Source organism: Apteryx mantelli, chromosome Z (assembly GCF_036417845.1).
Source record: "Apteryx mantelli isolate bAptMan1 chromosome Z, bAptMan1.hap1, whole genome shotgun sequence".
In the NCBI taxonomy this organism is placed as follows: Eukaryota; Metazoa; Chordata; class Aves; order Apterygiformes; family Apterygidae; genus Apteryx; species Apteryx mantelli.
This window is the reverse complement of record NC_090020.1, coordinates 57,772,732-57,800,337: the sequence shown is the minus strand read 5'-3', so window position 1 is coordinate 57,800,337 and position 27,606 is coordinate 57,772,732. Positions and strand designations below refer to the sequence as shown.

The 27,606-nt window shown below is 40.5% G+C and overlaps 2 protein-coding genes across 6 annotated transcripts in view; one reads left to right on the top strand and one right to left on the bottom strand.

Moving 5' to 3' along the window:
• The window catches only part of ZCCHC9 (zinc finger CCHC-type containing 9), a 36,565-nt gene that overhangs the window by 7,395 nt on the left and 1,564 nt on the right, over nucleotides 1-27,606 (top strand). For 2 of the 3 annotated variants that reach the window (XM_067316635.1, XM_067316634.1), the window contains one exon: nucleotides 1,745-3,589. The exons of the other annotated variant lie outside the window; for it this stretch is intronic. In XM_067316635.1, coding sequence (XP_067172736.1) covers nucleotides 1,745-1,860 — 116 coding nt within the window. In that variant the 3' untranslated portion in view covers nucleotides 1,861-3,589. Of the gene's footprint in view, nucleotides 1-1,744; nucleotides 3,590-27,606 lie in introns of those variants that run through there. 3 annotated transcript variants of the gene reach the window in all.
• The window catches only part of ACOT12 (acyl-CoA thioesterase 12), a 34,634-nt gene continuing 12,472 nt past the window's right edge, over nucleotides 5,445-27,606 (bottom strand). For 2 of the 3 annotated variants that reach the window (XM_067316630.1, XM_067316632.1), the window contains 10 exons: nucleotides 26,989-27,139; nucleotides 23,654-23,773; nucleotides 22,103-22,253; nucleotides 20,591-20,646; nucleotides 20,137-20,197; nucleotides 17,548-17,631; nucleotides 12,398-12,531; nucleotides 10,775-10,903; nucleotides 9,322-9,448; nucleotides 5,445-7,521 (listed from right to left, as the gene is read on the bottom strand). In XM_067316630.1, coding sequence (XP_067172731.1) covers nucleotides 7,387-7,521; nucleotides 9,322-9,448; nucleotides 10,775-10,903; nucleotides 12,398-12,531; nucleotides 17,548-17,631; nucleotides 20,137-20,197; nucleotides 20,591-20,646; nucleotides 22,103-22,253; nucleotides 23,654-23,773; nucleotides 26,989-27,139 — 1,148 coding nt within the window. In that variant the 3' untranslated portion in view covers nucleotides 5,445-7,386. The remainder of the gene's footprint in view (nucleotides 7,522-9,321; nucleotides 9,449-10,774; nucleotides 10,904-12,397; nucleotides 12,532-17,547; nucleotides 17,632-20,136; nucleotides 20,198-20,590; nucleotides 20,647-22,102; nucleotides 22,254-23,653; nucleotides 23,774-26,988; nucleotides 27,140-27,606) is intronic. The other variant, XM_067316631.1, reaches the window with a different exon arrangement.

Below are 27,606 nucleotides of genomic sequence, written 5' to 3'. Positions count from 1 at the left end.
TGGAGCACTTTATTTTCCATCTGTTTATGCCATTTCTTCATGGGTAACTTGATAAACTTGTTAGTAGGGATATTCTGGTGTCTTTAGACATTAGGTTAAGAACTTAAGCTTTGTGTTTTTGTATACAGCATCATGATGATGGTGTTTAGTCTTGATTTCTGCTGTGCATGGTCTTAGCAAGTGTTTCTGTAAAGTTTTCTGTTTGAAGACTTAAGGGATTTTTAGTGGTGCCCATTAGAGTGGGTGCATGCTTCCATGTTCAGAACCTGTGGGTGACCTTGCTGGATTTCTGCAGGCCATGTTTATGGCAAACTACCTCTGTGTGATTAATACTTTTTGTAAGTTGAAAGCTGTACAGATGCGATAGGAGAAAGGAAACATTTGTAGGAAACAGCATTGCTCAAAGTGGGACCAGCAAATATCACTGAAAGGGAGTCTTTGGTTGATAGTTCTGTTTAGCTAAATGAAGACCAGATTTGGCATGTAAGGAGACAGGGAAGCAACCCTCAAGCAGGTTGCTCCCTCGCGTGGAAGGGTGCAGTCGTACTTGCTTAGTCCTACCTCTGCACTGTAAAAGATGTGCCAGGCCTATGAGCCAGAGGTTAGCAATCAGGCTTTTCTGAATTACTGGTGTGCATGTGTATGACAGGTAATGGAAACCAGCAAATGCCAATTTGTAAAGGCAGGTCCTTTGTGTAGACAAGCCAAGAAAATGCAAGTCATTCTACTATCTGGAATAGAGCTCTAAATTATATGTTAAGCAGAACTGGAATCTTTTCCAAAAAGGGAGAAAAAAAAAAAATTTACATCCATGGTGAAGATTGACAGCTGCAGTTTAACTTTCCAGGAAACATCTTAGTCTTTACACTGATGTTTCAAAACTAATATTGCTAGTTAAAAATAATTGAATTAATTGGAGCTAAGATACCATTGGTAAGAATTGTAATACTCTTTGAAATCAGTTTGCATCTTGCAAAGTACTTTTAAGTAGACTAGGTGAAGATAACTGATAGCCAGCAAAGATGCCGAGGCACTAAAGTTTATCATTTTTCAGGTGGAATTACTTGGTTGCTTTAATCTACAGAAGTGAATCCAGATAAACAATGATTTATCCATTTGATGATATTCTTGGTATGATTTGATTTGTTGCCCTCAAAATTAAATTGCCATTCAGAAAAGAAACACAGGCTGGTTGATAACCACCGCATAGGTGGCGATTTTGTTAGGAGAGGTGTGTTAACTGGTCTAATTAGTATTTAAACAGCAAAAGGATGGTGTTGATTGATATGCAGGGTTGTAAGTGGAGATGTGTAAATTTTGCTCTGTTGTGCCTCTTCAAGCTTAGTTTCTTCATCCGTATAATTTGGATGAATTATATTATTTGTTCTTCCTTTATATTCAGAGATGCTTGAAATACTCTGAAATCTTCATCATAAGGGTTATTAGGAGTTATGTAAGAGTTTATCTTTTACACACTCTTTGCATGTCTCTTTGGAGAGTCAAATAGGAAAAAACACATAGTAATGATTTCTGAGCCTTGAAAAGCTGGGGAAGAAAGTGAGCTTGCAAAAGACAAATTTAAAAAAGTCATCTAAGGAGAGTTGGCTTCAGAGCTGGAACTAAACTGATACATCTCTGGTGAACTAGTGTCAGGCCCCAGTAGGTCAGATCTCTCTCAAACTAGGAAGTTTTATATGACAGTAGTGCTTAGCCTTTCCATAACTTTGTGTCTTTTATTCTACAGAGCATGTTACCGTTGGGCGATGGGCCAGTGGAATGAGTGCAGATTATGAAGAAATTATAGAAACACCAAAGCTGCAAAAACCAAAAGTGAAAGAACCTAAAATTGTTAATTTTTGAAGGCCTCTCTTACGCACCAAACTGCAGTAACCCTGCACTGGTTCACTTCTGAGTAGTGACCACACAGGGTGGATTGCTGGATCCAGTAAATCGACCAGACCGCTGCTGCTAAATTTTTTTTCTGTGTCCCTAACTTTTCCACTTTGCCTCCCACACTCACTCAGCTGACTGAAAAGCTGAAAGCAACAGATACGCAGCAAGCAGGTATTTTATTTTTGTATATTTATGCAGAAATACAGCTTTCCCCCTGAACGGTGCTCCCTCTCACTACCAGCCCTCTGAAGAGGGAAATCAGATTCTTCTTGACACAGGGATCTGCTTGCAATAACCAAACGGGGTATATGCAGTTTATCACAGGGGTTTATGACCAATGGATTTAGGTGGTCAGTAGTGTTGCCTTAGAGTACTGCTCGCATACTGGGGAAGGGAAGCAATCATGCTGACTTTATTAAGAGTCTGTCTACATTTTTGTGAAAAGGATCTTGGGTATTTCCTAAACACTGTGTTGGGTTCTGGTTTTTTTGTTTGTTTGTTTTTGCCTTCTGCTTTTAGAAAGAAGGATTTCTTGCTCTTGATGTGCAAGCTTGAGCAGTAAATATCAAAGTTATCAGGTAAACCCTACAGCCTGTACGTACAGGCTGTCATACAGCCTGTATGACTTTTCCTTTTGTCTAGAGAGCTTGGGGGTGCAATTCCTGCCCTTCATGATAGATCAGCTCAGTACGTGAGCTGATTAATCACACAGTTTATGTATCTTGAGTCAGTTGAGTATTTGCTCACCAACAGGAGCACAAGCGTGCCCTTCCTTTGATATCCATAGTGAAATACAGCTGAAAATAGTTGGAGAGCAAGTGAGCTGCTTGGTTGTTTCCTCTCCTTTCTTCAGGGAAAGAGCTCAAAAATCTTGTTCTTCAGTATTGCTGTCCCTTGGGGGTTTGGGAGTAAACTTTGCTTTGTACTACCCATACACATCTGCTTAATGGCAGATTTATTTTTAAATGGAGCCTGCAGATTGTATTTGAAAAACTGATTAAATATTACCAAAATTACTCAAGCCAACTAAAAATGAAGTTCCTGCAATAGGTCTCCAAATACTGTAGTAATTCAGGCAATGCAGCCACCAGTGATAGTCTTTTATTTGTGTCTAATCATCTCAGAATGAATTTTCTTAAACAAAGGACACTGTTACTAGAGAGGTGCACCTAAGCTAACCTCACTTGCTGCGTTTCAGCCTGAATGGTGTCTTGGCACAACACTGACCAGCATTGGTAGGTGCTGTTTAGGATATCTGTACAGTGCTTCTCTGTGCCGTGTAGACACGTGCCACATACCTGAAAAATCAAGCTTTTTAGTGTTGTATTACTGCTGTGGTTGCCATGGGACAAATATGGCACTTCTGTGCCCCCAAAATCTTAAATGTGTGCCTTCTAAAAATTTACCTTGCCTGATCCAATAACAAGCAACAGTACTTGATGGAAAGCACACAGTGATAAAGCTACTGCTTGAACAGAATTACTTTGTCTTTTAAATGAAGGTGTTAAGTGTCCATAGTTGGCCTTGCTGAGAACATGGAAGTAATACCAGATAGTAAACTGAGTTCAGGACTGGGTTTTGAGAGGCTTAGGAACAGGCACTGAAGCTATGGGTTTGGAATGCAAAGATCAAATACAGGGATTCAATTGTCTTTTCGTATTTGTACTTTTTTTAAATAAAATGCTGATAAATACAATAGTTAGTTAGTGCTCTTACTTTAGGTTTCCTGGCTCTGCTCTGGATACAAAGGCACTTAAGTTGGCTAAGCTAGGATATGTATATTCAGTTTATAATAATTGGAGCACACATTTAAATGAGGGGAGGGGATATGGATGAAATCAAGGATTAATTACAGAGCTTTAATTCAACTGTTAGATTAACGTTCAAAGTAATAGCACTTTTAATATGAATGCATCTTTTGCAACAGGCCTGGATCCTAGCTTAAAAGATGTTTCCATTGATATTATATAAATACCTATATTCAAAAAAAAAAAAAAAAAGGCATCTCCTCTTATAAGAGAACCACTGTCTTTTCAGGTTACTTTCTGTGTTTAAAAACTCCCTGATGTTGTAATGTGTTCTTTTACTTGGAGCTTTTTCACCTGAAACCATGCACTTTGAATTTTGTAATGGTAACAAACACTTCCCAGACACAGGGAGAGCATGGTGTGCAAACTGTTGTTTCAGCGAGCAGCCTGCAACCTGGTGCAGGCCTATGGTTCTGAGTAATACATGGCTGCACTGTTGCAAACTGAGGCAGAAATGTCCCTTTCACAAACTGGTAAGTTACATGGTGTGCTTCATATAGCTTGGGGGAGAAAACTTACTGTTTACCCTCCTACAGCTGATCACTGTGACTTCCAGTTGTCTAAAGGGAGAGTGCCAAAAGTAGGCCCTCCCTTCAGCACGGGGTTGCAGTCTTCCTTGTAGTGCTGTTCTGGAGGTCAGTGAGCCTAGTGCCAGTCACTGGGTATGACAGCCATCGGTTTCATACCTGCTGCTTTGCTCCACCTTACACTCTACACCACTTGTCAAGCTCCTGCAGCTAACTACTGTTCTGCTGTTGTCTGCAAAGCGGTAATAGGCTTCCTCAGCCTTGCAAAACCATGATAGGGCTCCATGAGATGTTCAGTATCAGAGGAACAGCTGTTTTCAGGTAATCACAACACGTGTGCTTGCATGGACTGGGTAAGTCTAAGTCTCCCTTTTACTCCTGTTCTCTGCTTCAGTGATTGCTGAGGAAAAGGACGTACTGAAAAGGTTTGCACTGCGCTCTGTATAACATCAGTTAACAGACTCCAGTAAGTGTTAGACAGAACTGTTTGTTAAATGCATCCACTAATAAATAGTCTCTTTAAGTGACTGCACAAAGCTATTTATAGTTACAAGAAGGCTATTTGAAAAGCTATTGTAAAAGGTGCTGCATGTAAAGATATGCTTGTACCTGCAAGCAAATTCAAAAGTTAGACAAATAGGATTTAAGGAAAACCTTGTGCTAGCAGAAGCCTCCTGAATCTCCTTGTCTTAGACAGTGGCTAGCATTTGTTGTAGAGTCTTTAGGCTATGTAGAAAAGATATTTACCCATAGGTCTGTAGCTGCATTCACAAGGAGGTCTAATGCCTATGTGTCAGGGTCAGAGGGCTGAAGCTGCAGGCCAGAATTAGGCAACTGTGGTTTCCTGGTGATCTTGGTATTCTGCTGACGCATAGCTCCCAGCCTACAGCTTTTCCCTTTCAGAAACAGAAAATGCCATCTGAGAGCAGCCAGATTCAGTTGGAAGTAGGAGCTCATGGGATGTTGAGCACAAAGAACGGTGTCCCATTGACCTTGCACTTCGCCCAAGCCCCTGCCCTTACCACTGAATATAACATGGTAACTGGCCTAATGATGATGATCAAGCAGCCCCGACTGAACAGGGTTAGTGTGCATTGGTCCTCTATCCCCAGCACCAAAGGAGGGGACACTATTATGTTGGAAGATTAGAAATACATAGGATCCAGGCCACCTATCTCAAAAATGCTAACCCCCCCCCCCAACCCTATTACCTAGATAGCCCTTGTGGTAGCCCAAAACCAGTGTGTAACTAAAGGGCAGGTTATGAACTGACGTGCTGTGCAGGAAGTCACTCGGCTCATGATAGGGAATGTTTGGCACAGACTGAGTTTGGGCACTTCCTTGAAGCTTTGTGCATGTATTCAGAGCTGAACATTAGGTGTCTCTGTTCACTAAAACTTGGGACCATAGAGACTTACCTGTCTCTTGGGTGCACCTGTCTGCCACCATCTGCATGCAACAAGGGTTAAAGCATGCTGAGTAGGAGTGAGAGCTCAGTTCCTGGACCTGCAGCTGTTACAGGCCAGGACTGTTCCTATACTGCCAGCCGAGCTCGCAGGAGGGGCTCAGCAGTCTTTCTGCTTTGGCAGGGCTGCAGTCCTCCCTGCCTAGACTTAGGTATTGCATTTTAAGCATGTGATAAAAGCCATGCCATGCTCCACAGTTAGGATCTAGACCCAACGTCTCCCCTTCAGAGCCAAAGATCAGGGTCTGACCTGCTTGCTTTTTAGCAAGTGCAATATAGCCTTGAGTTGTATGGTATGCAGTGGCCAGTCTTCACCAGGAGCCAGAGAAGACAGGTCCTGATTTCACTAATGCTTTGGTTCAATGCAATGCTGTACTAAAGCTAAATTAGTCTTGCTGAGAGGCCAGGTGACTCATTGTGCTAATACACCTAGATGGCTTCCAGGACGCAGCTGGTGTCTCTTCTACTGCACTTGGTAGACAAGTCATGTGCAAAATTGAGGTATACTGGAACCTGTAAATCATTAGCAGAGCTTAGATTCAGTTCCAGGTTAAATTAAAAATCTATTTGCTTTAGTGGGAACTGATTCAGACCCCTAGAGCTCTGGCTGTATTACTTAGGAGACTATAGTAAGGTCACTGCCACAGTTCCCATGCTCTGATTCTTTCACTTCCCCTAGCCCCCTGCAATTCATGTTATGATCTAACTGCTGACAATCTTACCTGGTTTTTAAATAGGGCACTTTTGAGCAAAAACAAATGATGCACCACAATAAAACCTCTGAAATCACTCTGAAACCTTTTCAGCTGTGCATGAACATATCTAAGGTTATTACTATTCTATATTCATTCAATGCTAGCATTGCATTCTTGCACAGAACTTGCCAGCATTTACTCATTTATAGGAGAACTTTTATAGGCGGCCAACTACCCCAACATCACTTCAGAATAGTCTTTCTGGAACCAAGGCTGAAGCCCTTCCAGAGAGATTTGTAGTAGAAATTATGATGGATTTGTAACCTGAGAAACAATGATTTATTGGAAGTCACAGATAAAATAAACATTAATAGGTAAGGAATAAAGTGCTATTCTTCATTTGTTTTTCTCTGCTTGTAAAGTATCAGGCTTATAACACATCAGACAGTGGTAAAGCTGCCACCTTGCCTAGTTATTTACACCTGTAAAGAATGGCTCTGAGGTGAGACTAAGAACTTTCACTTACTGTAGTCTAATATACTTACATAATGCCTGTGCAAGGTCCTGAGCAGCCAGGCCAGGGCACTGGTAAGTTGTGTAGTTGTACCAGTTCTTTGTTAACTTAAATCAGTAACTACCTTTCTGTCTAACCACTAACTGGATTTCATTATGTTCAATACAACATTATGATGATGACATAGTCTCATGACATACAGACCTATTGGGCCAAAGTCTGCTTCTTTTTATACAAAATAAATTAATGCAATTAAGAGCAGAATCTCTGTCTTTCTAAAATTAAAAATTTGAATTTTGAGCCTAAGGCCAAATCCTAAATCAATAGGAATTGCAGGTGCTAGATATTCTGAGGCTCACACTGAAAATTAGCTACATGACCCAAAGTAACTAGCCTGTAGAACAATGATCAACACATATACAGGAACTGAAACCAGTACTGCTTGATAATCTCAGAAACAAATTTCTGAAGAGGGCTCTAGACTTCAGTACTTTTTGCCTTCCAGCTCCAAAAACTTGATACACGCCAAAGCAGTGTCTTCAATGGATTTTGATGAGCCAGTGAGATTTGCAGCTAAGTGAGGCAGAACATCCAATGTCACTTGATTGAAGTAACACACCTGTTTAAACAAAAATAAATGAAACTAAAAAGCACACAGATGGCAATAGTTAGCTATTTTTTGCAGCACCTGGATGAGTATCAAAGTATTTTGGGATGAGAATAAAAGCACTGTGAAACTGGAGGAAAGAATTAGCAGAAAGGCTATTACTTTTTTACACTACTTTAGTATCTTAGTGTCCTCACTACTGCGAGGTCCTCAAGCATGTAGGTAATTGCATGCAGCAGTGCAGCAAAAAACATTTAAGTCTACATGTGCTTTACAAACAAAGATGTTGCCTGTAGAATCACAGCCATTGGGAGTTGCTGAGTATTTTCAGAAGTACATTTTCTTAAATGAAAAGGTTAGAACTTAGCTAGCGGTGTCCCCCAGGGGTCAGTGCTGGGTCCAGTCTTGTTCGGCTTCTTCATCAATGACCTGGATGAAGGCACAGAGTGCACCCTCAGCAAGTTTGCTGACGATACAAAACTGGGAGGAGTGGCCGATACGCCAGAGGGCTGTGCTGCCATTCAGAGAGACCTGGACAGGCTGGAGAGGTGGGCGGAGAGGAACCTCCTGAAGTTCAACAAAGGCAAGTGCAGGGTCCTGCACCTATGGAGGAATAACCCCCTGCACCAGTACAGGTTGGGGGTTGACCTGCTGGAAAGCAGCTCTGCGGAGAAGGACCTGGGAGTGCTGGTGGACACCAAGTTAAGCATGAGGCAGCAATGTGCCCTTGTGGCCAAGAAGGCCAATGGTATCCTGGGGTGCATCAGGAAGAGTGTTGCCAGCAGGTCGAGGGAGGTGATCCTCCCCCTCTACTCAGCCCTGCTGAGGCCACATCTGGAGCACTGCGTCCAGTTCTGGGCTCCCCAGTACAAGAGGGATGTGGCACTACTGGAGCAAGTCCAGCGAAGGGCTACGAAGATGATTAGGGGACTGGAGCATCTCTCTTATGAGGAAAGACTGAGAGAGCTGGGCCTGTTCAGCCTGGAGAAGAGAAGGCTGAGAGGAGATCTTATCAACGTGTACAAGTATCTGAAGGGAGGGTGTCGAGAGGATGGGGCCAGACTCTTTTCAGTGGTGCCCAGCGACAGGATGTGAGGCAACGGGCACAAACTGAAACACAGACGCTTCCATCTGAACATGAGGAAAAACTTCTTCACTGTGAGGGTGACAGAGCACTGGAACAGGTTGTCCAGAGAGGTTGTGGAGTCTCCTTCTCTGGAGATATTCAAAACCTGCCTGGAAGCGATCCTGTGCAAGGTGCTCTAGGTGACCCTGCTTGAGCAGGGGGGTTGGACTAGATGATCTCCAGAGGTCCCTTCCAACCTCAACCATTCTGTGATTCTGTGATTACCATTGAAAAAGAGCACAGAAGGGAGGAACACTAATTGTCCAGGAATGGGATTCTGCTTGCATAATTTTTGACACATAAAAGAAGCATTTAGTCTGAACTAATCCCTTGGGCTTTCTCTGCAGTCAGTGAAGAGACACAGGCACCACCAGAGACCGGTTTAATGCACACCTTTTAGAAGCATTATTTAGGATTGAATGAGCTACCCTGTGGAGGTGCCTGTCTCTCTCCAGTATCTAGTTCAGTCATCATCCCTAACTTGCAGATGGCCAAAGTTGGGCAAGATAAATTTCACCTTGTGGGATACAGAACGTCTTAATAACCACACTGAAGTCTGGGGAAACTGACTCATTTCTTCTGCTGCATTACTGTTTTCTGCACCAGAGTGTCAGCTCAAATGAGAGAGTATGAGTGTGTAACACCACAGGAAAGGAGACACTGCTGAGGCCTGCTGAGCTACTCACAGTACAGGAGCTGCTGCTGTCACTATAGATCTGGAATCCAGCGCAAAGGATTTCACTTCTGCAGTACTCTGAAGAAGGTGGCATAGATGTCAGGGTAACTGACTTCACAGCTACTATGTAGGGTTCACTGCAGGGCAAGCGCAAGAATCAAACATCTCTTCAACAAGACGTTAAAAAAAATACATGTAAAGGACTAAAACTACAGAATATGCAATTTCTTTTCTTTGAAATACATGAATAGCTATACTAAAGATGTCATTTTCATATGAAGGCAAACAAACTCCTGTATGTTTAAAGACACAACTACTCTCATAAGGCTTTTATCACTGACTGCAATCAGGGAGACTTCTATGGAAAGCCACAGAATGATCACCCACGTACAGCACCTCCCTAATGCTGTTGAGCAGGCATGGCCCAGGCTGACATAATGGGCTGGAGTCAAGTGGTAAGATGTGATATGAGTACCCTAAAGAGACATGGAGTGGTGCACAGAATTAAAAAGGGCCAGAGGAAGGTGTTAGTGAAGATAAAGCATGTGGGGAGGCAAAAAAAAAAAAAAAAAGACAGTAGATTTTGTCTTCTGCACTTGTATAGCTGCACCATCCCCTTTATTTATCTGCTCTCCATGAACCAGGTCTACAGACTCAGGGCCTTACTAAGAAGCCTTAGCAGATGGCCTCAGCAAAGGTAGACACAATCCAGTTCTCAGAGGCGGGGGAAAAAAGCAAGCACAGTGCAGAATACTGCCTAAGACCAGTGTTCTGTTAATAGGCTGAAGTCTGAAAATGCAAAGAGTAAGAGAAAAGAAAGTAAGAAAAAAGAGTAAGCACAAGGTAGACCAAATGGTCCTATTTATCTGTATTTTGTTATGCAAGAACAAACTGATATCGAAAGAAAAAGTAAAATCAATATACATTAAACTGATCAAGGAACTTTCTAAACCAAATTCAGTGGTGAAATTTACCGACACAATAAATATATCACACTGAGGTTTCAAGAAAGGCCAAGCATTCCCTTGAATAAGAAAACATCCAGAATTACATTAAATGGGATTAAAAAGTAATTAAACTCCCAAACATATGCACACCGACAGGCTCTCCCTGTCTAGGACATGTATTTTTTTCCAAATTGCTGGTTTGAAGACACTCTGGCCTATTTTTATCCTGATGATATACCACTCCTGAAGAGTCACTATCAAAGAAGCAATACTGAACTATGATACAAATACATAATGCTCTTAATTCACTTCATCACATATTCACATCACAAAGCAAATCTGTTTCTGCAGATTCAGGCATCAACATTGTGTAACATAAAATCACTTCCTAATCCAACTTCTTAAGGAATAAAATAACATCTTTGCCACCCAAGAACAGGCCCAAGATAAAGGTCAACAGTAATCAAAACCGTGGCTCCAAAGTGCTCACAGTTAAGCTTGAAACTGCACACTCACCTGGGCTGACAGGGTTGCCTTCGAGACACAAGAACTACAAAGTCTTTGGGTTTATAGCCAGTCATGGATGGAGACGTAACATAATAAATTTTCTCATCTTCATTCACAGCCTGCAGGACCTCACAAGTTCTGCAAATATATTTGACATGCTCATGCAGTACCTGACATGTGCAATAGCTTCTCTTACAAAAAACAGTATGAAATTCCATCCTAACATTAAGCCCACAGCTTTTCTTCATGTTGAGGCATTGAGCAAGAGAGTGGAACAGAGAGTGAAAGACTGAGCTTTACTGCAGTGCTTCATCTGATAACACCTCTTTGTCCCACAAAATTTTTAAAAAGGCCTGCAAGGTGTTGGAGCCAACTACTAACAGCATGTTCTTTGCCTACTGCCCATTCCTGTTTGGAATGACATTAGCCTGCCTCCAATACTTGCCAAATGACCAAATTTGTCTATCTGACATACCACAGGAAAGACAGTTATGAAATGTTTGTTCAAATGGTTGAAACATTGTTTTCCTCATCTTAAGCATTTTCATTAAATTTTATTCAAAGTTATATTCTGCTCTGTTCAGGAAGGGCCAGCCAGGCAGGACATGCTCTTTCCCTCTGTTGGAGGCAGTGACTGCTGTCTTAGTTTTCACTACAAAAAGCATAACTCAGAATTTCCCTTTACACCAGCCATAATTGATTTATTTAATTTCGGCTTCTAGTGTCTCAGCAATAGGCATTGCTAAGATGAAATGCCATTCTGACCAGTTAACCGGGCTTCATGCTAGTCATAAGAAATCTAGATATGAAAAAGCAACATAACATTTCTTCAGACTCCTTATTTATTTTATTATTATTTTTTTATAAGCCTTAAATTCAGCAGAGGCTGTAAGTTTTCAAATTCCCTTAAGCTTCCATTTACTCTCACCCTCTGACAAAAAATCTTTCAAGATGCAATGAATAACTGACAAAGATTCTCCTTGAAGAGACTATTTACCTAGACAAATTTGTATCACCTCAATCAAATTTATATCAACTCTCACTAGTCATTAATCTACACCATATAAAGCAAATTAAAAGCCATCTTTAGTAGCAATTCTAAAATCTATTCCAACTCAAGTACACTTTACAAGATGTTAATTTTCTTAAAAAGTGAATATTGAAGATCCCCATTTCTTGATTTTTCACTTTGGGATGCTGATGCTTAGCTCTATCACAGTCAAAGGACACTAACAGGAAGGACTCAAGCTCTGCCTTATTTCTTACACAGAGCACTGACAATATATCCAGCTTAAGTTATATACAATCTACTAAAGTTAACCCTTTTAACATACATATGTTTAGGCAAGAAATCTTTTTCATTTTAATACAGGGTATTAAAATGGTTGCAGCTCTCTCTTTTGACAGTCCAGGGCAACCTTGTTTTTAAAGCAGGTTTAGGAGAAATTAGATTTTATTGTTAAGGGAAAAACCCATCCACACTTTGACTAATGAATCTTTAATGTCAACTTCTTACAGCAATTTCTTCTTAATTAGGTAGAAAAGTGTAAACATCTCAAAAAACACTTGTATCAGAAAGGTTAGTTGTCAGTGGATTCAAACAGTCTTAAAGAAAAGGTAAGTTCTTCTTACAAGTAATATTTGTCCCATTGTTGGCGGCGTGTGAAGTCAGACAAAAGGGAGAAAGCTAGATCTGATGGGATCTTCACTTGCATTTCTACTTTGAATGATAAGACATCACCCTCCTCATGAGTCCATATTTTTATCTGAAATAAATGAACAGCATATTAAAAACAAAGAATGATGACTATAAACATTTTAACATTTATAAACATTATACATTTATGGCTTAGGCAGATTTTCTCAAGAGTACATGTGAAACTACATCTGACAGATGAAAGGCAGATGAGTATTCAAGATTAGTTTTACATTAAAATATAGCACAATGTGAAATCAAATACACTGATAGCATTGTGAGATCACACAGTTTTACTTGCACGTGGTGAGGTTAGCTGAGCTCCACTCAGCTCCTGAGCGGAGACAAACAAGGCTGAAAGGCCACTATGACCTCTTTCTCATTCCTTGTATATATGCTCTGTAAATACCTTTCACACTGCAGATGTCTCAGAAAGATTTGAGAGTTATTTCAGTGTATTTTTCTTCTGTCTGGAAAGCCAGGACCATGTAGTAACTTCCATAAACAACAGCAGATCCATTTAGGAATTAAGTAAATGACTCTTCTCAGCCCTGCTATAGAAAGTCTTATAAAGGCCTCAGTCCACTGACTCTAAAAGGTAAGGGGAAAACCTGACCACCTCTTGCACTGTTTTTTGTAAATTTGGCAGCAGTGATTGGTGCAAGAGATTAGACTTTAAACCTAGGTAGGTACTCGTGCAGAATCCTACCTTTTTATAACCTGACCCTCAAGCAGGTGAAGTTACCTAAATACAGGAATGCAAGGGAAGGTAAAACTACAACTTTTAGAAAGGAAAGGAGGACATTTTTCTAAGGTGGGCTCATCTGAAGTGATGGTTACTTGAAGCTTTCCAGAAATTTAGAATTTCCGAGCAGAATCCACTGGATGTGGCAGTGGTGAGCGGGAAGGAGCTGGAGTGAGGCCATGGTGAGGCAGTACAGACTCAAGCAGAACAAAACCAAACCAAACCGACTGCCATCCCTACCATCAGGCTTGTGGAACATATCCAGCAGTGCTGGGCACTGCAGGCTTTGGGAGCTTAACTAGAGACATCCAAAGGGGACCAGATTTTTTTTAAAAAGTGCTAGCCAAGGTTTAAGAGGGATGATTATAGATGACATACGGATTCACTCACTGAACACCCCCCCTCCCCAAAGCTATGCAGTCCAGGAGCTTGTGTTTAAAAGATACAAAGATGTTGGAATAGGCACATGATAGAATTTAACTTCTTTAACTCCCTTTCTCCACGTATATCGGTCACACATTGGCCTACACTCCCTCTCCCTAAAATGGGTGAACATTTCTCCTTCCAAAATAACTTTTTCCCCCCAGTCTTTATTGTTAACTCTGGGTGCTCTGTTTCATAATGGACTGAAAAATTACTTCAAAATGTATTTCTGCCTCTATTGTTAGAGATTTCAGTAAACTTACACTGCTGAACTGTCCCATACTTGCAATATCTTGTCTTGATTATTTGGGGTATATTTCTAGCCTTAGGCCTGAACCCCACAACAGAGAATTCAAAAGAGATAACCTGTACATAACAAAGTACACAATTCTGGCAAGAAAAGGGCTTGGCATGTTTCATAAACCTTGTATAATGAAAAAAGATAGGTAGAAGAAAGCGCTTAGAATTAATGGACTCAAATTTTAATCTGACGTGCTAATTTGCTTCTCACGTCCTAAAAAGATTTAATCAATTTTCATTTCTAAGTGATACAAGATTCATGAGCATCATCATCTTGTTGTTCTTTTTTGCTATATCAAAAATTAATCATCTTTTGGTTTACCGAGCACTTATGCAACAACATAGATTTTGAACACATATATATTTTCATGTTTTAGAACAGGAAAAAAAAATCATATTCCAGCATGCATCTTGCTGAAATGAAGATTTTGGGAAAACAAACAAGTTAAGCTCTCCAGAAACCAGATACAGGATGCATAGATCAATATTCCAAACAACCATACAACAGTGTTCTTTTAAGAGTCTAGCAGTCTCAGAAATCACAAAATGAAGTAGGAAATGCAGCTGTTACAATATCTAGTATGTGAACACAGGCAAAGTTAGGTTATTATATAGGCCTACAAGTCTCATAGCTCTAATTCAAAAAGCTCATAGTGCCACCTTCTACCTTCAAAATAGTTCAGTCAACTCGGGGTCATTCTAATTCCAGGGAAAAGGGCACAAATCCTCTGCATATGGAGAAGCACATGCTGCTTTGTAAACTCTACATACTAGAATAATTCATCCCCAAATAATGTTCAGTCTAAAGTCTTTGACAATCTCTTTTCCCACAGGATGACTGCCTTCAGGCAGCACACTGATGAGTGCTACTATCCAACTCCTACTGTTTGTTTTTTCATCCTCTCCCCAATAAACCATTTCACGGACACTGAAAAGTTTTGTTTCAGTGTAGATGCTGCTATACATTTGTATCAGAGAAGGCAAAGTAGTTGTTCTGTGCCTTCGCCACTGAATACCCTAAATATAAGGATCAAGACTTTGTACATGACCCAGTCTGCAGTGAGACAACAGCAGTGCAGAGAACAGAGGACAGGTATGAGGTGTGGTGGCCTGAACTGACAAGGAAACATGACAAAATGTAGTAGATAACAGTTTCTTAAGGGACTTTCCTTTGTGCCCATGTTTACTATACTTCAGTAGGGGGTGACAAAAATGAGTAAGAACCAGTGAAAAGTGAGACAGACCAACATTTGCCAAGGCAGTAAGTTCCATTAAGTGGAGATAGCAGAAAGCATTCCTTGGGGCTGCATCTTTACTAGCATTTAGTGATCCAAGGACATGTGTAAATTTGGCTGGAGGTGCTGGACAGGTAAAGCCACAGGAGACTGAAACTATTCCTTTCTGTCCATAAACAGAAGCTCCACTCTGTCCAAGACTGGTTTTGCTCTCATTTTCTTTGCCAAAGAGCAAATTTCATCTATCTAGTGGGTTAACTTGGTGGTAATCATATAGTCTCATATGGCAAGGGACAGGTGTATACTCTGTCTACTGCCGACATCTGCACTGTGGATCACTGCGTACATCCTTCCAGGAATAAAAGTAGTGTACTACCCTGGATTCCTGCCATTTCTTTAAGAAATAGCTAACAACTGACAATGTCAGATTGTGCAGAAAGGTCCAGCAGAATGGGAATGGATGGCTACTCTCCATCCGCTGACAGCATCAATGTGATTTGCATCCTATGCCCTGCCTGAGTGGAGATTTGGTGGATTTAAGATACCTGTTTCAATTAGATGAACTAGTGCAGCTGGGAACACCTGCTCAAGATCTTCTAGCAGATAAGAACTGAGTGGCTTAGAGCCAGGTCTTATATGAACACTGTTTTAAGATATTCAAAATGGGGGAAAGTACCAAACTCCACTAATGCAAGAAGGTAGTTGGTGGCTTGCTGAGAGAGAGAAAACACATGATGCTGTTTAGAAAGTCTTCCAGAACATGCATGATTTTTTTGAATGAAGTAATTTCTTCACAACATTTGGTGCTGGTTCCATTACAGGTTTCAAGCACTTAAGATTGAGAAAGAAATTTGGATTGGGGCAGTTCCAGTGGAAGTAGAAAGGAAGTTTGACATGGACAATGAATGATAAAGCCTTGGTAGAAGCTTGAAGATAATGTTCAATGTTGCTGACTGTTCCTGACTGTTTAAGCTTTCTCTTCCCACCATGAGGGCTCTCTGTCATTTATTTGGATCAGGATGACAGGAAGCAAGACAATATGGAAGGACAAGGAACAGGAAAGAGCTAGGAAAGGGCCCACTGGCTGATACTATACTTGTTAATGTACAGACTACCCAGCTCCTTGTCCATCTAGATTACTCTCGTATCTAGCAGAAAATAGTATCAACAAGAACAGGGGTTGAGCTGAGGACTGACAGTCAAGAAAGAAAGAAGGCACAAGCATTCAGTGAAAGTATTTAACCACTGGAATAACCTACTCATGGAACTGACAGATTTGCCATCATCAGGATTCCTTATGAATTCAGGTCTTTTCTGTATATGTGCTCTAACTTAAGTAGTTTATTGACTAGATGCAAGAATCAGTAGGTGGAGTTTTACAGCCTGTGATATGCAGGAGATCAGACTAAAAGATCTTAAGTCTCTTCTAGTCCCCCTAAAATCTCTGAATCTATGTGACCTTAAAGTAATCTGCCAGCCACTAAATAAATTTCAGAACCCAAAGCTTAACAGATTTCTCTTTAAAGTCTGGAAAACATGCACTGTAACTGGGTTAAAATTGATTTTTCTCAGTTTTTAAAATTTTCTTGCTACTGTTTTTTATAACAACATCTGCATATCTTAAAACTGCCTCATGTATGATTTCTCAGGGATTTTGAGCTTGTAACATTGATCCATGAACAGAGAGGTGTTTTGCCTCCAGGCTTTGGAAAGGAAAAATATGCATAGAAAGAAAAGAGTCAAGCAGTCTTCTGAGAAGACAGAGACTGAAAAAAGATAGCATACAAATGGCTTGTATCCACTTAAAACTATCACAAGATAATGCCTACTGCTTAGAAACATCTCCTATTCTGTAAAGCTGATAAAGGCAGTACATTGCAGACTGCCACACACATTTTGTTTATCACAGTGACATGGGACACCCAACAGATCTCACTGCCTAGGCAGAGATGTCTAAGTTTGGTGTTTCAGTGCAAACGATTTGGCAAAAAGTCAGAAGCACTTCAATTTTGCCAAAGCTTTCACAGAAATGAGGTGGGATTTTGCTTGTTTGTTTGCATTTTACACTGTCCTGTGTGGCTGCTCAAAAAGCCCAACTGAGGAGTTGCTGGGATCCCCGGCCTCCTGGGATCCTGGGGCACTACATTCTACCAGCCATTTGGGACTGTCTCCGAGGGCCTCCATGACTTCCAGCTGCAGAGTGCTTTACAACCTTCCAGGGAAATTCTATGAGTTCTGCTTTTCAGTCCTAGCCACAATAAACCAAACACTGCCAAGCCAATTAATTTATTTACAGATGTAAAATGTTGCTTTTCTTCACCCATTTCTTACGGTGAAACATAACTAAAGTGGCAATGCAGTTATTCCACAATTCTGCACTTACATCATCCAGCGTACTGGTTATTTCCCATCCAGGTTTTGCTGCCAGGTGTGTCAGTGTGGCTATATTGCTGTAACTCAAATACACCTGAAATGCAAGAAATATTGCTGAAAACAAAGGGGTAAAGGTACATTTTACTAAACATTCCAGAAATGAGATGCTCTTTTTCTACCATTACCCCTGAATCACAAATAAATGTGTATTTTCCCATAAGTGTTTTCCTTCCAGAAAACACAGTCCAGTAGTTTCTGAATTAAATACTTCCAATAGCTAGATTATGTGCTCACATGGCTGATGGCAAAACAACCCTAATTAAACAACAACAATGAAATTCTAATTTGGGCTTCTCTGATTATAAAGCAGAGCAGAAAAACTGTGACCACCAGAGAGATAATACAGGTAACCTCTGAGGCCACTAAACTCATGGTTTTGTCCATTTTCCTCATAAGTAATTAAAATCGACTAGAAAATTAACCTCTCCATTGCTATCAAGCTGTGGTCTACCTTGGCAGTTGCTTTACACAGAAGGCTCAGAGCACAGAGAGTGCAAATATACCTCGTTTATGCTTGACTACCATGGATGGAGTTCTAATTTAAATGTTGTACAAAAAGAATGTACAGCTTAAGAAGTCTTAAATGACATATTTCCATTTAATATTAAATAAATTAGAGTAATTCATTTTTAACATTGTGTTCCTATTTATATTTATTTTCTGGCAGAAAAGAAATTCCATGTTCACAGGATTAAAACCCTAATGGTGATGCCACTATTAATAGCAAATCACCTCCTGCATTATAAAACTCCAACTATTATTTACTTACTTTTGGAAGTAATAGAAAAAGGTCCAGTAAAATTTCTGGGAGCCACTGAGAGCTTAGCTACAATGAAACTTTAATGACAAAAATTCAGCACTGAAACAACATTTAGGGTGTGCATAAATGCACCTAGGTTCAGGTTCATGGCTATTTACTTTATGACATGGGCACATTCTATGGCCTAGCATATCCAAGCTAGAAACACGCACTACTCGATGCAGTGCATCTAGGAATGAACGTATGTTTTCACTTTTGTTTTCCACCGAAATAAAGTTTATGCTATTTCACTGATCATGTCTGTTGGTACGGCCATGCCTATTGCCCACACACTTTTAACATTTCAAATTCAATTTTGAAATGGAGATTGAAATATCACGAGATAATAAAACCCCTACAAGTTTTATGAAAATTAGTGGCTGGGAAAAGGAGGAAGACCCAAATCAGCTTCTCTACTGCAAAATCCATCTGTTAAAACATTCTGGTTAGCAATATCCGACTGGCGAATCAGCGCACACACAACTCTGAACTAGTCAGTCCATGCACTTTGCCTTGCCCAGTGACAAAGCAATAAAGGACAGAAGAGGGATGGGCACTGGAATTAATGCTGGAGAGATGGGCGGAGAGGAACCTCCTGAAGTTCAACAAAGGCAAGTGCAGGGTCCTGCACCTATGGAGGAATAACCCCCTGCACCAGTACAGGTTGGGGGTTGACCTGCTGGAAAGCAGCTCTGCGGAGAAGGACCTGGGAGTGCTGGTGGACACCAAGTTAAGCATGAGGCAGCAATGTGCCCTTGCGGCCAAGAAGGCCAATGGTATCCTGGGGTGCATCAGGAAGAGTGTTGCCAGCAGGTCGAGGGAGGTGATCCTCCCCCTCTACTCAGCCCTGCTGAGGCCCCATCTGAAGTACTGCATCCAGTTCTGGGCTCCCCAGTACAAGAGGGATGTGGCACTACTGGAGCAAGTCCAGTGAAGGGCTACGAAGATGATTAGGGGACTGGAGCATCTCTCTTATGAGGAAAGACTGAGAGAGCTGGGCCTGTTTAGCTTGGAGAAGAGAAGGCTGAGAGGAGATCTTATCAACGTGTACAAGTATCTGAAGGGAGGGTGTCGAGAGGATGGGGCCAGACTCTTTTCAGTGGTGCCCAGCGACAGGATGTGAGGCAACAGGCACAAACTGAAACACAGACGCTTCCATCTGAACATGAGGAAAAACTTCTTCACTGTGAGGGTGACAGAGCACTGGAACAGGTTGTCCAGAGAGGTGGTGGAGTCTCCTTCTCTGGAGATATTCAAAACCTGCCTGGAAGCGATCCTGTGCAAGGTGCTCTAGGTGACCCTGCTTGAGCAGGGGGGTTGGACTAGATGATCTCCAGAGGTCCCTTCCAACCTCAACCATTCTGTGATTCTGTAATGTCACAGGGAAAGGGAAAGACAGGACACCAGGACATAAATCTGCAGGAAACCTGTCTTCTTTAGCTCTGCTGCTTATGGGACAACTTGTTAAAACAATTTGCAGATTCCATCTTAGAGTCATTTTTTTAAGCTCTGTATGAAACTCAAACTGATATTGAAGTATCTACTCTGTTTTTTCTCTCAGAAGAAAAAAAAATTATCTAATTACGCATTTATCCATTCTTCCACAATTACCACAATACTTAAGTACAGCAGGTCCAGTATGGAAATTGCCAAGGTCTGTACAACTGTTGTACAAATCCAAAAAGTGTATGAATACACCATTTTATGCAGGTAGACAATAGGACATGACCTAAAGATTACCTGGTTGCTTCTCTTCCAGGGATCAGAAGGTTCATCTTCCTTAGCAGAAAGTATATACTTTCTAAAACAAAGTTCAAAAGAAAATAGTAGCATGAATTGGTTCTTGCACTTCAACACGTGCTAATAACAATCACTTCTATAGGCTTAAGTGTCTTCTAAATACTTTAGAAATATTTAATCAATCTTCAGTTGCAAGACAGGTATGCAATACATCCTTTCTCTTCCCAAGAACGATGGGGAATCAAAATACATTAAAGAGCTAACTATTTACTATTATGAGAGGAATAGCCCCTAATGATTTCAGTGCAACTCAGGCAAAAAAATCTGGAAAATTAAGCAGTGCAAGTTATGTTTGAGAAGATTTTTACCACTTAGCAAACAACTGCTTTTCCACAGAACATATTAAAAATTAAAGAGTTTTCAAAATCAAGTTCTCCTTGTAACCCAGCCATACCTGGCTAGTCGAATTCTCCTTCGTGCAATAGCTCCATGATACCGTCTCACACCATCCTTTGCAAAAAGTAAACCACACAGCGATAAAGCTGATTCAATTAGGGCACATTTTATTTTGACAATTTTGTGCAACTAAACAACTAAAAAATATTTCTTCTAGGTGGACAAATACCAGAGATGTATTAAAGATAAACTGTACACTGTACATTGGACTTTCCCCTGTTTAGCCTGAGTCAGTGATTTACTTTTCACTTGACAACATCCCCTTAAGTTGGCAAAACCAATTCAATAAAAAAATATCCTCACAGCAGCATACTCCTAGCACTTTAGTCCTAGTCCAGGGAGAGCTGGGCAGTGCAGTGCTGCACAGGACATTCTGTTCTTCTCAAATATGCCACCAACCAGATAAACTATTAATCCAATTTACCATTTTCTAGTGTTCAAAGTATAAGGGAAGTCTGGACTGTTTTAGTTCTGTTTTAGTGCACATTGATCTGGGGCACAGAGCAATATGGACATTGAAAATTAGAAGCAAGCATGATGCAAATGGATGTGATCTGCCCTTCAAGGTGACAAGTCCTTCCTGTCCTTTTTTATTACTCTACTCAGAGTGTAATTTTTTCTACTCTTTTCTACTCTAAGGGATGCACTGTTTTTCTGGTGGAAGCTAAGCTGCTGTGACTTTTTTTTTTTTTTTTAACTTTTGAAAAGAGAAAGTCAATGTTTCCTCTCGCAACAATTTTTAGTGGGCTCTCATGAACCTTACTGCCTCACTTGGTACATACGACACCTTGATTTATTTGTCCAATTGCTATCCTACAAAATGTAAGTTCACTGCTGTTAAATAATCATTTAATTCCTGTCTATGCAGGCTCTCAAAAAAATCACATAATTGGACCAGTAAGTTAATGACAGGTGACAAAACAGCAAACAATTGAACAACAGTATTTGCACTGCTCTGAGCGCTTACTGAACCATTTGCAGGGAAACATTTGCTGAAATCTCCATGTCAAAGGAAATGGACAGCCCACCCAGGTCATGGGAGTTGATTCCCACCGACTTCTTTACTAACTCTATTTCTTGTCTTCATTATGAGTTTATAAAAGTAACTTTATCCATTTAATGCTTAAGAGCTTCAGTCAGTTTCTTGCTGTCTTGGCATTTCTACAGCCAGTGGAAATTGTACAAGACCTGTACAGATAGGTGCTTCCAAAAGGCAGATTCATCCTCCCTCCATCAACTACAGACTATCCTCCACTAGACTTCTCAGATTCAGATGGCTGAAGTCTGATGAATTTCTCACTCAAAGGCAAACATTTCATTTAGATGCTTTCTCAGCCCTGTAACTGAGGCTTTCTCTTCCCCAGGAAGATGAATTTCAGTGCTCTGCTTTGTTTAGTCCTTGCTTTTCCTGGAAGGCTGTCAGTAGCTGGCTGAGTGACATGCAGTGTGCTGGGCTGGACCATATAATCCCACATACACATTCACCCTACTCCTGAGAATGAGAGCTGACCTTTGTAGTAGGTTTAACTCTGGGGAAGGCAAGCAGCTCTCCTTTGTCATTTACAGCATTAAAAATGAGAAAAGCGCTGTTAATATGCCGTGCTTGGTCCTTGATCCATTCTTCACAGTTATAAGCCTCAACACGGACACCAACCTCCACACTGAAATAAGAGTTTAAATTAATTATTGAACTACTATAAGTGATGCAGAAGTAGCCCTGAGACATAGTAAGGAGGACTGCTGCAGACTTCATGGGTGCAGGAAGTCTGACTCAAGTACATTCTGTAGCATAGAAAATAAATGACTCAGTCCAGACAGACACATTTCAGAAATGAAATAAAAGGTGGCACTAGATAAATAGCACTAGCAAAAAAAAAGAAAGTGAGCTAAGTAGCAAAATGTAAACACCAATGAGCAGATTGAGAAGAGACAGCAAAAGTGAGCAATATGGTATTGATTTGACATTCAGCAGATGCATAGCATGAAGGTGCCCTGCTAGCACTCTGTCAGGACCAAATACACCTACAATGAAAGCAGCTACAAAACAGCTGTGCCAGGACAGCATTTGTCCCACAAAAGTTGGAGGAGGGATTACTTTAGCTTCTGCCCTCTGTGGCTAGTCTTTCTACATCTCGTGATCTGCCCTGTGTGACTAGATTCTGCTGGTCTGGATAAGGGCCCGGCTGATGGAAGAGGGATCAACGTAAGTTGTATCACACCCCTGGTGCTGACCCAAAGGTCCTTTGGCCCAAAGAATCATTCCTGTGGATGGGGAAACCAGCCTAGCAGAGAGGTGTCAAGCCACAATCCCTTTGCCAAAGTTCAGAGGGGAGTCATTCTCTGTGGTGCAAACACAACAGGAGTCTTAAATCTGCAGAGGAGACAGTGCATGCATGGGAAAGAGAAAAAGAGAGTATCCATTAGCCAGCAGGATCTGCAGAAGACTGGTAAAAAGTCACACAACTGAATCCCAGAAGCAGGTGTTTAGTGTGCCCAAATGCATGTTTCACTCTTACAATGACCCTATACTCCACCCTGCCTTTGTGACAAAGGTAAAGGTTCACTTCAGGCTGTAGCCATTTATTCCAAACTGCAACTGGTAAAACCCCACCCCTGTGTGCACCCAAACCACTCTTGGGAAGAAGAAAAAACAAAACAAAATATGAATTTTGCCAGCCGTTAGCAATAACTGGAACCCAAAACTGGCAACAAATGCCAAAACAGGAAGAGCCTGGCAGCAAGTTGGAATCTTCTGATTGATCAAGGCCCTGAGACCAAAACAACCCTTGAAAATCCCTGAAGTTCAGAGTGATGCTTACAGGTCAGAATTTGCAGGACTGGGATTTGGCTATGAAAAATCTTTAAATCTTTAAAAATCTTTAAATCTTTTTGAGAATGAAAGTCAAAATAAATTTTAGAAAATTTTCACTCAGAAAAGTTTAAAAAAATTGCAAAAATCTTTCATTCAATAAAGCAAATCCCACTGATGGCTGAAACCTAAAACATGCAGTTAAGCTGGTGTTGAAGAAGTCAAGGAACACATGCATACGAGTAGCTTTACCTGTTCTGAAATGTATTGTTCACAATTGCATTGAAGACAAGGCGGTCACCCACGATGGATGGTCCCCGGAATTTAAACATATCAACTGATTTCAAGATGGGATATGAACGACAAAGGCGGCTGAAGAAGAAAGCAGAAGAGACACAGAGCAAAACACAGCTTTGTAAAAGTAACTCCTTTGTTAGGTTGGCAGTAGGTAGTGATTGCAGCAACAAGTTTTGCACAACCAAGATCAGCATATAATTTGGGCCTCAAACATAACAATACCACTTATGTCATGCTGTTTCATCTTCAACACACTTTACAAACACTGACTAATTAATTCTCACTGATTGTTATTACCTTCTTTTGGAGCCAGATCATGAATCCCTTACCTATAGAGTAACTACTTACTTCACAAAGAGTTTCATTAATTTCCATATGACTGCATGGGGAGCAGGATATTGCTCAATACATAAAGATGCCAGATCATAAAGCCTTTATACAATTAAAGAAAGCTGAGCAGAAAAGTTCAGCACCAGAAATTGTGTTCAAGCAACAGAAATTTCAATCTGTCAATTCTTCTTAATATTTTGTAATTTTCTGCTTGTTCGTCAAATCGTTTCTGGTTTTCTGAATTATACACAGTTACTGGTGCTGAGCTCGGAAATTCATCTCTGAACACACAAAGGAACGGGAAGATGTTGAAGTGATCCCTTATCAATCTAGAAACCCAGAATTGTTGACTAAATTTTAGAAGATCAGGACAAAGTAGTGCATTAAATATAAACAAATTTTAATACTTCTGTTTCCTTTGTCCTTCCAATTGCATATTGCATTCACTCACCTGTCTCTTATTTCAGAGCTGATCCTGTACGGCATTCAATCACATGCAGTCAGGTTCAGCAGTTATCCTACTGGATCTCTTTGAATTGCCTGTGATATAGGCTGTAGCTACTCTGTCAAGACTTTGCTGGACTAGTACAAATGATTTCTTCTGCCAGGAGAGTGCCCTTTCCAAGACTGTACTAGCAAAGCTGCTCTTTGGAGCAGCGCAGTAGAAGAAAACAGACGCACACCTGATCAAACCCAACTACACCGCTAAAAGAATAATTCTGCAATGTTACGGCATCTACACTAGGGAATTCCACTGACTCACCACTTCTCTGACCTTTATAGCCCTGACAGAAAATATCTGCAGTGTAGGTACAGCTTAAGAGTTTGTGGAATTGGGATCTAGTTTGCAAACTCTTTGGAGTGGGCACAACTTAAGTGTAATTAAAGCCACACTCTTAATTGGGATCTCTATGCATCACATATGCATCACATTATTTTTAGTCTTTGAAAAATTACGTCTTATCTTCATGCATGTGAGCAAAAGTCTAAGAATCGCATATGCACATCTGAAAAGATTTTCATTGTGCACTTTTTAAACTTGAAAATACAGTTTTGTGGTGTTCTTAGCTTCTAACTCAATTGCATTCTGTAAACTAATGTACCGGTATTGTTAAATGTGCACAATTATCTGTTGTTAATTAATTGACTGGTACATCTTTTTAATAGACTAATACATTCAAACGACTTTGTAATTTCATTAAGAATAATTTGCTCTTCTTATTTAAAATGCTAAATGTTGACCTCATTTACAACATTCACGATAAAGATGCAAACACAATACGATTGAAAATAAGAGAGGAACAAAAGGGAAGTTTAGCCTAAACATTAAGCACATTTTTTCCTGGAAAACTAAGCTCTGAATACTTTTACTGGAAGTGTAAAACATCAAGAAAGGGCAGATCCAGTTCAAATAGATATTCGAATGGCTTTACTGCTATCTGTAAGATGTTCAACTACCGTCCAGCTTAAAAAGTGTGGGGGGGGTGGGGGGGGTGGGAAAATAACCTTTAAAATACTCTTAGAAATATATCTTTCAAGAATTACCCCTCCTCCACCATTCTTCATCAGAATCTGTGGCCATAGCAACTCCTAATTGGCACCTTCAAAGGTCAGACCTAATTGTGAGTGGCTTCAAAAAAGGTTTGTAGTGAAACTAGCTATTTCTCAAGCCTAAAATACAGAATCTGTTTTCATCCAGCCCATGCCATCAGCTATTATTCCTGATATTTTCAACATGACAAATCATGTTTGACATTCATAGTTCCAAAGAAAATATTTTCACTATCTGGTTTGTGATGTTTCCTTTCTGTTTTTAAACCTAAAAGTGACTCTCACTAGGTCAAATTTATCAAATGAAAACAGGTAATTATTATGGATCAGATTATGGCCCAAATCAGAAACAATCCCTTTGAAGTCAGTGAAATTACACACTGGCGTCAGTGGTCAGTGCATTCTATTGTTAATAACAAGAGCTGTTTATCCAACCACTACAGAAAATCTGTGTTGTTATCAGTACAACTACTAGCTACAAATCAAAACTACATGAATAATGAATGGGAAAGTCATTTAATTATTAAAGTTAAAAAATGAAAACATGTCTAAAATCCCTGCAGTGAATTAGGTCACTTGGTATGCAAGGAGAAGTCAAATTGAAACTCAAGTCTTGCTTATAAAGAAGCTTTCTACAGAGCCCAAGAGCAAGGAGGGAGAAAAGCAACTGTTCGATTTCAGAGAAAGAAATTAAATGATTATATGCCTCAGCTATAATGACTAGCAATGCTAGAAAGTGTCGCAAAAATATTTTGCACTTTTCACCTGAAGATGTCAAAGCCCTTTAAATTGCTAAAAACATTACAACCCACAGAATGCGGGACTCTGAGGGACTGAGAGGTTACATGACTTCCCCAAGGTTATACACCCATTCTGTGTCAGCACCAGCAGAACAGAACCTGTTTCTTCAGATTCTTTCTCCATGACTTATTCTTACCTCTGCCGTAAGGATCTGCAGAATATTATTTAGAATTCATTCATATCCATTTTTAGGTATCAATTAATATAGGGTCCATATCAGTTTTATCTTGACTTGAAGATTACTTCTGATTTTAAAACACTGTACCAACCATGAGGATGCCTGGCTTCCATTCCTATTTTTGATGATGACTGTCTGCAGGGAGTCTCAGGCAAATAATGTAGCCTCTTTTGCCACAGGGCCACCACGTGTAACACGGAGAAAACAGTATTTCACCCCCCACACTGGCAGGGGTGCCATAGGAATGGATGCCATAGGAAATGTACCAAATAAATAGGGGAAAGACTTGCAATCTTAGGAGGAAGAGAAGTCACAAAGATTTGGGTCTATATTGTTAATTTAAAATAAATCCTGGTGAAGCCCTTAACATTAAAATCGAGGTACACATCCACTCAGAACCATATACAAAGACTACGACACAGAGAAGTACCTTGCTGAAATACTAGCCACTGTCTCCATCCAAGCCATGATCTGACCACCAAAAGCATTTTCATGATGGTTTGCATGAGGAGGCAAGACAAGCTCAATACTCTGCACATGAGTAAGGTCAGTTGAAACTGCATCTTCTTCTTTAAGAGTATCTGAAATATGGCAGCAATGTATTAATGGTTTATTTCAGATCAGCTGGTAAGCCACATAGCCAAGAAGAAAACAGCAATTCCCCATTACTGAAGGGTACCATTTCCATCAGGCATGATGAAAAGAAAAATACTTAAAAAGAAAGACATGGCATGCCTCTGTCCTTTCCAAGGGCAGCAAGAAGCTGAAAATTTGCTCTGTTCTTCCAAGAAGAGGTGGGTATGGACCACGCCTGGGTATATCACAGCATGGTGATCCTTCCTAGCCATCCCCCTGTCCTTAGACAAGCTGTGTCAGAAGCAGTAACTGAAACTCAGCTAGCTGAGAACAAAGGCAGGCCACCCATCTCAGCATGCATTTGTGATTATTCATGGCTGCCAGCATGACCTGTAATGGACGTTGTTAGAGCAGTTTACTCTTTATCTTTATTCAAATGCCTTTCATAGACTTTGACCCCCATGTATGACCT